Source organism: Notolabrus celidotus, chromosome 20 (assembly GCF_009762535.1).
Source record: "Notolabrus celidotus isolate fNotCel1 chromosome 20, fNotCel1.pri, whole genome shotgun sequence".
NCBI lineage: Eukaryota > Metazoa > Chordata > Actinopteri > Labriformes > Labridae > Notolabrus > Notolabrus celidotus.
Genome location: NC_048291.1, coordinates 11,079,139 through 11,088,876, shown reverse-complemented (window position 1 = coordinate 11,088,876; position 9,738 = coordinate 11,079,139). Strand labels below are relative to the sequence as shown.

The 9,738-nt window shown below is 35.9% G+C and overlaps 1 protein-coding gene across 2 annotated transcripts; it reads right to left on the bottom strand.

The window, feature by feature from the left end:
* Nucleotides 1-4,811: 4,811 nt before the first annotated feature.
* drc3 (dynein regulatory complex subunit 3) lies at nucleotides 4,812-8,838 on the bottom strand. 2 transcript variants are annotated; one of them, XM_034710983.1, is made up of 13 exons: nucleotides 8,462-8,838; nucleotides 8,260-8,376; nucleotides 8,011-8,177; nucleotides 7,750-7,896; nucleotides 7,524-7,634; nucleotides 7,320-7,444; nucleotides 6,535-6,697; nucleotides 6,333-6,443; nucleotides 6,120-6,251; nucleotides 5,782-5,852; nucleotides 5,365-5,482; nucleotides 5,131-5,262; nucleotides 4,812-5,017 (listed from the first exon to the last, which is right to left on the bottom strand). In XM_034710983.1, exons 1-13 carry the CDS (start codon nucleotides 8,595-8,597, stop codon nucleotides 4,892-4,894), a joined length of 1,656 nt encoding a protein of 551 aa, XP_034566874.1. In that variant the 5' UTR covers nucleotides 8,598-8,838; the 3' UTR covers nucleotides 4,812-4,891. The 2 variants fall into 2 exon arrangements, with proteins under 2 accessions (XP_034566874.1, XP_034566875.1); XM_034710984.1 differs by having other exon boundaries at nucleotides 7,320-7,441.
* Nucleotides 8,839-9,738: the final 900 nt, after the last annotated feature.

Below are 9,738 nucleotides of genomic sequence, written 5' to 3'. Positions count from 1 at the left end.
ACAATCAGGAGGACATGATGAAGGTTTGCAGTGACTTTCAGGACACTAACCTGCATAACAGTGAAGTTATTGAATATTATCTGCAATAAAAATTCCCCAAAATTATGAAAAAATACATATTCTCAACTTAACTGTTGTAGTACAATCAGGAGGACATGATGAAGGTATGCAGTGACTTTCAGGACACTAGCCTGTATAACAGTGAAGTTATTGAATATTATCTGCAATAAAAAATCCCCAAAATTATGACAAACTGTTTATTCTCAAACCTAATGTTGTAGTACAATCAGGAGGACATGATGAAGGTTTGCAGTGACTTTCATGCGTCTACACTGTATAACAGTGAAGTTATCGAATATTATCTGCAATTAAAATTCCCCAAAATTATGGACAAAGACATATTCTCAAACCTACTGTTGTAGTACAATCAGGAGGACATGATGAAGGTATGCAGTGATTTTCAGGACACTAACCTGTATAACAGTGAAGTTATTGAATATTATCTGCAATAAAAATTCCCCAAAATTATGACAAACTGTTTCTTCTCAAACCTAATGTTGTAGTACAATCAGGAGGACATGATGAAGGTTTGCAGTGACTTTCAGGACACTAACCTGCATAACAGTGAAGTTATTGAATATTATCTGCAATAAAAATTCCCCAAAATTATGAAAAAATACATATTCTCAACTTAACTGTTGTAGTACAATCAGGAGGACATGATGAAGGTATGCAGTGACTTTCAGGACACTAGTCTGTATAACAGTGAAGTTATTGAATATTATCTGCAATTTAAATTCCCCAAAATTATGACAAACTGTTTATTCTCAAACCTAATGTTGTAGTACAATCAGGAGGACATGATGAAGGTTTGCAGTGACTTTCATGCGTCTACACTGTATAACAGTGAAGTTATTGAATATTATCTGCAATAAAAAATCCCCAAAATTATGACAAACTGTTTATTCTCAAACCTAATGTTGTAGTACAATCAGGAGGACATGATGAAGGTTTACAGTGACTTTCAGGACACTAACCTGTATAACAGTGAAGTTATTGAATATTATCTGCAATAAAAATTCCCCAAAATTATGAAAAAATACATATTCTCAACTTAACTGTTGTAGTACAATCAGGAGGACATGATGAAGGTATGCAGTGACTTTCAGGACACTAGCCTGTATAACAGTGAAGTTATTGAATATTATCTGCAATTTAAATTCCCCAAAATTATGGCAAACTGTTTATTCTCAAACCTAATGTTGTAGTACAATCAGGAGGACATGATGAAGGTTTGCAGTGACTTTCATGCGTCTACACTGTATAACAGTGAAGTTATCGAATATTATCTGCAATTAAAATTCCCCAAAATTATGGACAAAGACATATTCTCAAACCTACTGTTGTAGTACAATCAGGAGGACATGATGAAGGTATGCAGTGATTTTCAGGACACTAACCTGTATAACAGTGAAGTTATTGAATATTATCTGCAATAAAAAATCCCCAAAATTATGACAAACTGTTTATTCTCAAACCTAATGTTGTAGTACAATCAGGAGGACATGATGAAGGTTTGCAGTGACTTTCAGGACACTAACCTGTATAACAGTGAAGTTATTGAATATTATCTGCAATAAAAATTCCCCAAAATTATGAAAAAATACATATTCTCAACTTAACTGTTGTAGTACAATCAGGAGGACATGATGAAGGTATGCAGTGACTTTCAGGACACTAGTCTGTATAACAGTGAAGTTATTGAATATTATCTGCAATAAAAAATCCCCAAAATTATGACAAACTGTTTATTCTCAAACCTAATGTTGTAGTACAATCAGGAGGACATGATGAAGGTTTGCAGTGACTTTCATGCGTCTACACTGTATAACAGTGAAGTTATTGAATATTATCTGCAATAAAAAATCCCCAAAATTATGAAAAAATACATATTCTCAACTTAACTGTTGTAGTACAATCAGGAGGACATGATGAAGGTATGCAGTGACTTTCAGGACACTAGTCTGTATAACAGTGAAGTTATTGAATATTATCTGCAATTTAAATTCCTCAAAATTATGACAAACTGTTTATTCTCAAACCTAATGTTGTAGTACAATCAGGAGGACATGATGAAGGTTTGCAGTGACTTTCATGCGTCTACACTGTATAACAGTGAAGTTATTGAATATTATCTGCAATTAAAATTCCCCAAAATTATGGACAAAGACATATTCTCAAACCTACTGTTGTAGTACAATCAGGAGGACATGATGAAGGTATGCAGTGATTTTCAGGACACTAACCTGTATAACAGTGAAGTTATTGAATATTATCTGCAATAAAAATTCCCCAAAATTATGACAAACTGTTTATTCTCAAACCTAATGTTGTAGTACAATCAGGAGGACATGATGAAGGTTTGCAGTGACTTTCAGGACACTAACCTGTATAACAGTGAAGTTATTGAATATTATCTGCAATAAAAAATCCCCAAAATTATGAAAAAAGACATATTCTCAAACCTAATGTTGTAGTACAATCAGGAGGACATGATGAAGGTTTGCAGTGACTTTAATGCGTCTACACTGTATAACAGTGAAGTTATCGAATATTATCTGCAATTAAAATTCCCCAAAATTATGAAAAAAGACATATTCTCAAACCTAATGTTGTAGTACAATCAAGAGGACATGATGAAGGTTTGCAGTGACTTTCATGCGTCTACACTGTATAACAGTGAAGTTATCGAATATTATCTGCAATTAAAATTCCCCCAAATTATGAAAAAAGACATATTCTCAACTTAACTGTTGTAGTACAATCAGGAGGACATGATGAAGGTTTGCAGCGACTTTCAGGACACTAGTCTGTATAACAGTGAAGTTTTTGATTTTTTTTCATAGCTTAATTTTTCGGCAGTACACTTTGTAGACGGTCCCTGCCCACTCGCCTCACCACCGGCAGCGCATAGAGACCAATGTTATTTGCACAACACGAGAGACGGCCTATATTGATGAAAATTGTGTTGTAGCTCGTTGTCTGTCTTGCACTGATGGGAAAGACGTATATTTTGTGCTTTTACCTCCTTTCGTTAACAAGCTATTGATCCGAGAAGCTCGAATCTGTGAATATCTTTCTAACTTTACCCAACTTCGCAACTCAGGTTGGACAGTGAATGTTTGTACGTTTGGGCAGAGTGGGAAACAAGGTGAACATTTCAAATGATACGTAGCAATCTTCACGTTCAACTGTGGGATCAGATTTCAGAAAAGAGAAGGAAATTCAAGAGCTGACTTCAAAGCAAAAGTAGTGAGTAACTAGAGCATTGATAGAAATGTAGTGGAGTGAAAAGTACAATAATTGTCTTCTAAATGTAATGGAGTAAAAGTAATACGTTTCCCCAAAAAACAATACTCAAGTAAAGTACAGATACTGAAAAAATGTACTTAAGTACAGTACTCAAGTAAATTTACTTTGTTACTCTCCACCACTGTAGACAATAAAATTAAATGCGCTGAATATCATTGTTCGGTATGAGTCACTCCATATGAACACCAACAGCTACACTCCGAAGGCATTATTAGAGATTTTTTTTTTTTAAAGTCTGAAATTAGGCATTTTCGATACTACAATACAAATTAGCAACAATTCAATAATATTGTGTTTGTCTGCCATGAATCTGCCAAATATTTTACAGTTTTAGACTGGAGGAGGCTTTCACTTTGTAGTTCTCTGTCAAGAGTTAATGTTTCGTTTTATTCGGATGCCACGTGAATGCAACGTCAGTTTGCAATCCACCTTCCCTGAATTTCACTGGCTGGAGATTGGTGCTCGGCTCGAGCAACAATCCTATTGGATGATGTCCCCAAACGATTCCCGGGAGTTGTAATAAACTCAGAGCCTTCAGTTTTTGATAGAAAAAGGCTCTGATAATATTTTGGCCCCTGCTGAAGTATCTCCCGTCTTATTTCAAACAGAATGCAGACACAAATAGATCCTGTTGGAGCTGTTGTTTAACTTTATTTTTTTGTATTTAGTTGTTGATTTAGTTTATAATTAATAAGTATTATTAGTTGTTAGATTTATCTAAACTTTTCTTTTTATAACTCATTTAAGCAGATTTTAGGGTAATATTTTTTGCTAGTCATTTGTTTAGTACATTTAGGTTTTTGTATATTTAGTATTTCTTTTGTTTGTTTTTGTTTGTTTGGTAATTAGGAACTGTGGGCACATGAGGTTATTTAGGTATGTATATGGCAGAAGGCCAGCATGCACCTGGGTGGGCCTATGGGTTTTTATTTTATGTAGTTGCATTTTGTCATAAAAAAAACTCCAAGAAAAATCAAAATATCAAACTCAAACTTTAACTAAACTTAATCAAAGGGTCACTGATGCACCGTGGGGATGTGATGTACGCAGGCCAAAGAAGTCCAATGTCCATGCAAATGTTCAGCGGATTCCAATGGTTCCTCTTGTTCACTTGCTTGCCATCAAAATATTTGATATTTTGATTTTTCTTGGAGTTTTTTATGAAAAATGGCCACTACAGACCCATTTCTTATATCTATATCGATTCTAAAGGCACATGACAAAATAAACAGTACGTAATTACACAAACTTGCAAAACATTTGGACTGTATTCTTGTATTGGAAGTTTTGATATTTTTCAAGTTGATCTCTGTAAATTATTTTACTTATTTTATTGTTTTAGTTATAAAGCTTACGTTTTTATATGTTATTTTTAAAATGAAAGAGAGGTGTTCATGGCACAATGTCAATCTCACTCTAACAGTATAATACACAGACAATATCAGCAAGAAATAGACCAACAATCTATTTCTTTATACTCATTATTTCATAAAGTGTTGGGAAAATGTCCTCTTCCATTTTACAAATAATATCTGTCAAAGTGAGGATACTTCTGCCATTCCTCCAGCTGCTCCCTCAAGTGGACCACATATCTGTGGCAGTCTGTGATGCGGGTTCGGTTGCCAATAAGTTCTTTGTCTTGAATCTGCAATAACCAGGAAAGATAAAAGAACAGGTATGAAAGAAATGTACAGTACAGGTGAGAGGTTTGTTGACAAGGCCTGTATCAAATGTGTACTTGTAATTTTGACTACCAACCCCTTTGATGAGGGCCACTTTCCATGCATTAACATGTGTAAGCAGTTTAGTCTCTCTGTCATCTATCTTCAGCAGGTGGTTCATGTGGCCAGTTTCCAGTGCATCCATCACTGCATATCTGTCTTTGAACAGCTACACCCATAAAGCACAGGTGTGAAAGGCAGATGTTTAAGTTACCATGGTGTTGTCCTACATTTTGGATTGCCAATGTGATCCAAGAAAGACATCACTCACCATAATAAAATCATCTTGCGTGTGCGTCTCCTCGTGTGCCACCGTCTCCAGAGTTGCAACGGCAACCTTCCGCATCTTATCATAATACTCATCATCTACATCTCGACACTGAATGAATGTATTAGTGTGTCAAGGATAAGGCTATCAGTAATTTTACACCTACACGTTGAGTAAGTAACTGTGTATAATTCAAACACACATTAAAACAACAGTGGACTGGAGCTGTCCTTTACCCTAGACAGGACTTAAATCAAACTAGTTCAGGAGCAGGTGGCCTCCCTGACTGATCAAGGATTCATAAAGTATCCCAATTGCTTGTTATCGAGTGAGGAACAGACCCTTAGAGAAATAACACAAAAAAAAACATTTTAGAAATGATTCAAGGCTCTTGAGCTGGTGCACTGTTAGAAAGGATATATCCCCTGAACTGTCTCACTGAAGTTGCCAACCATGTCAGAGAGGTAGTGCTCCAACAGTTTGATAGTACTCTGCAAAGAACAGAAGGCATCATTGCTGGGAATACAAGGAAAATTAAGATGCTGGATTTAATGACGTGTCAGACCCCTGTAGCTTGTATTTTAGTTTGGAATTTTATGTTTTTCGAATACAGTTTGTTGTTTCAACTCCCCTTTTAAAGCATCCGTTTTCCAGCAGACATTTTTTTATGTATTTTTTTTACTTTATTTGTTTTTTTCAGCTTTAATACCCTTGGTCTGGTACACAATGTGTACACACAGGCCTGAATACACACCTACCTCTATTTGGCTGATGTGCAGACACTCCATTTTCATGAGGCTCGGAAGGAGCTGGCTGATTTCATCAGTGCAGAGGCTGATCTTTTCCTTCTTGAGGTCTGGGTCTGATATTTGCAGCAGCTTCACCATTATCTACGTGTCACCACAAGACGTATCCGTGATGAAAATGACCAAGGACATTTCTTTTTAAATCATTATGGGATACACACCAACCTCTGTTTCGCTGACATGAATTTCCTTCTCAATGAGGCTGTTGCAGGGCTGTGAGATGATCTCTTTCTTTGGTAGGTCTGGATCTGATTCCTGCAGCAGCACCATCATCCTCTACAGAGGTGTGAACAAGAGAGATATTCACATTTAAAAAGACCGAGGACCTGTCTTTTAAAACATTACTGTCCTCCTGCTCCCTGCTCACCTGAAGGTTCTGCTGTAACATTTCAGATACTTTCTTCTTGTAGTCTTTCATAGCTGCAGACTGAACACTGATAAAAGAATTTATCTCGGCCTCTCTTCGATGATGTTCAGCCGAGCTGTATGTAATTATCTGTGTACACAGCTCCTGCATTTGGCTCTCAAATGTAGGTATACAGTTAAAGAATTCAATTAATAATTTCCTGAAATATAACGTTTAGGCTAACACATCTGCTAGAATAGAAAAAGCAAAGTAGCCTATTAAATGTTTCCACTCTTTCACTGAGTTTATATGTAATTTTGCCCAAATCTTAAAGCTGCTGTGAGGAACTTTTGGTTTGTGTCGATTTTGGAGGGCAAAGGGATACCTTCTCTGTCTTTTCTGATCTTGTGCATGTGTAAGTAGTGTTTTCTAACAAATAATCTCCCTGCTTTCATAAAACATTGGAAAACTTTGTGTACAAAATGTTCAAAAAGACTGTTTTGGTAGCATGTAGTTAATTCAACTGACACCTACCCCCACCAGTGGCCTCAGGCATTACAAAAAGCTATACAGAAATAATCAATCTAGTTCCTGATGGCTTTACTTGCTTTTGGTCATAAAAAGGTATCAGTACTCATGTGAGTCTGTTTCATAACCAGCTATAAAAAAACATCTCACAGGAGCTTTAAGTTGCTGAAATTTAGAAAAAATATTAGAAATACAAGAAAATACCATCTGAATTCTACTCCCTTCTTTGTACACTTATTCTGTATCTTGGTGTCCTAGTAAATAAGACAAAAGGATATTTTTCCATCACTTCAGCCATTTCAGGTACACTTCGTAGTGTCTCTTCCTCTGGATCGTCTTTGAGCATGCTCTCAGAGGGACAACACCCATTCAGGAACTTCTCAAAGTTCACAAAGTCATTCTGCTGGGAAAGAAAATTGTCAACATACAGTATGGTATATATTGAGTTCATAATTGGTTGGCATTTCTAAACATTTTCTCACTGTGTGGATGGCTTCCTGGTTTTGTACAGCTTCTTTACTTTTTGCTTTCTGCAGCTCCTCAAATCCCATTTTCTCCAGGGCAATTTGGTACTTCATGTATGCTTTCTTTTTCTGCCCATAAACAAAAGTAACTAATTTTATGGTGTCAGCATTCAATATTTTGCATAGGCATGTTCTTAAAGATAATCACTTATAGACGGTTTATTAAAAGAAGATGACTATTTACTGTTTCTTTGTCAAGTAGTTTGCTGTCCAGGTACATCACTTTTGGCAAGTAGGCTGCAATAAAAAGTTTGTAGTGCTCTTCCTTAGAGGCAGGGTTTCCAGATAGGTTGAGAGAGAACAGGTTCTTGAACTTCCTGAGGTACAGCACCTTTGAAATGTGTTCAGTTGGTGTTAGATTAAAGAGACATTCTGTAACATTGCAGAACAAATTAAGTAGGTTATAGAAAAAAGGTGGAATATTCATGCAAGAAAATGTTGTTACATCATCCAACTGTCCAATGGCATTGTTCCCAATGCAGAATTGATCAAGCTTCTCAAGGGTGTCCATGTTTTCAATGACAGAGATCCTGTTGTTGGACAGACTCAACAACTCAAGCTTACGCAGAGACTCCAACCCCTCAATTTTTTCTATGCTGTTGAATGACAGATCTAAAAGACACAAACACAGCAAATTTCATCAGTAACTGTAGCTTGGTGGATACAGAGAACACAGGAAATCAAGAGGTCTTACTGAGCCATGTCAGATTTAAAAGATGGTCAAGGCCTGCAATCTTCTTTATGAGGTTGTTGCTCAATTCAAGCTTCTCCAGCGATGTGAACCCCCACAAGTGATCAACCCTCCCGATTGCTGAAAAAGAAAAACAACAACTCTAAAATAGCTAAATACCCCTTCAATTTACATCTCAATTTACATCTGTATTTACCCATCTCACCTTTGAATATCAGACTTAGCTGAACGACTTCATTAAACTGGATTCCCTCCTGATTCCTTATGCGCTTTTCCTCATCTCCAGAAGCCTGCTCCATAATTGCCTCCTCCAGCATGTTCTCGTCGATAAAGAGTGGCATAACTTCCACACAGGGACTTTTAATTATACTTTTAGTTCGGTTAGTCCCAACTGACAACAATTTCCCTTCTGCTAAATTAAGAACGTCCACAATATTTCGTTAATTTGGAGCTTGAATTATTGAGTTTACCAGACGCAAATGATACAAAAATAACTGAATACTTTGCTTCTGATGTGTGAACAATTAAAAATACAACCCACGCGTTAGTTAACAAGATTAAGTCAGAAAATAACCTCTGTTGTTTACACGCCGTTACATAGCAACTGTAACTTACAGCAAGCTGCATTCAAGAACGCACGAATTACTTTATCTGAAATACACTTGTACCCTAACCCTACACCTGCTTTACCCAACAAAATATTTACAGCAAAACAAATCAAAGTACCCGTGAGATAATATAACACTTTTTTTAAAAACTTAATTTTAGATGCACATAACAAACAATGAGTACATTCAGAAGGAGCATCATACATAAACAATCATTAAGGACGCAGAAACAATACAGTTTGAGCTGTTAATTTAAGACAAATGAGAAAATTATACATAGCCTACATAGAAAATCCTTTCATTATTTTCAATGATTTTATGTATAATTGGAATTCATTTAGAAAAACAACAAATTTTGGGGGAAATTTCATACTTCTGTTTTATGAATGAAGAATTTTGAGAGGCACATGATTATGTTACAGCAGATTTCATCACTTTTCACTTTTATTTTTTAATATCAAACCGAAAGTAATGTCATTTATTGAAAAGGAAATTGGAATGGATTTAATTTTTATTTTTAACCATTCATGGATATCAGTCCAGAAGGTTTTCACAGTTTGACATTAGAAGAAAACATGGTCCGTCGACTCCACTTCATTTTCTCAAAGGGGGCAAACATTGTCTTCCAATTTAAAGCGTGCACAGACTAATTCTTTAGAACGATAAATATTGCTAATAATTTTAAAGTGTGTATATTTTGCTTTGGGTGGTATATAGAGAATGTGAGATACGTACACATACATATGTATCAAAATGTCTCTTGAACACAGCTTTAGTTGCAACCTACGATCGACATTCATTACAACCAATCGTATTGGGAGTTTTATTATTTTGACCAATAAGATAACGCTGTGGGCGGGGCGTAGTAGTCCCG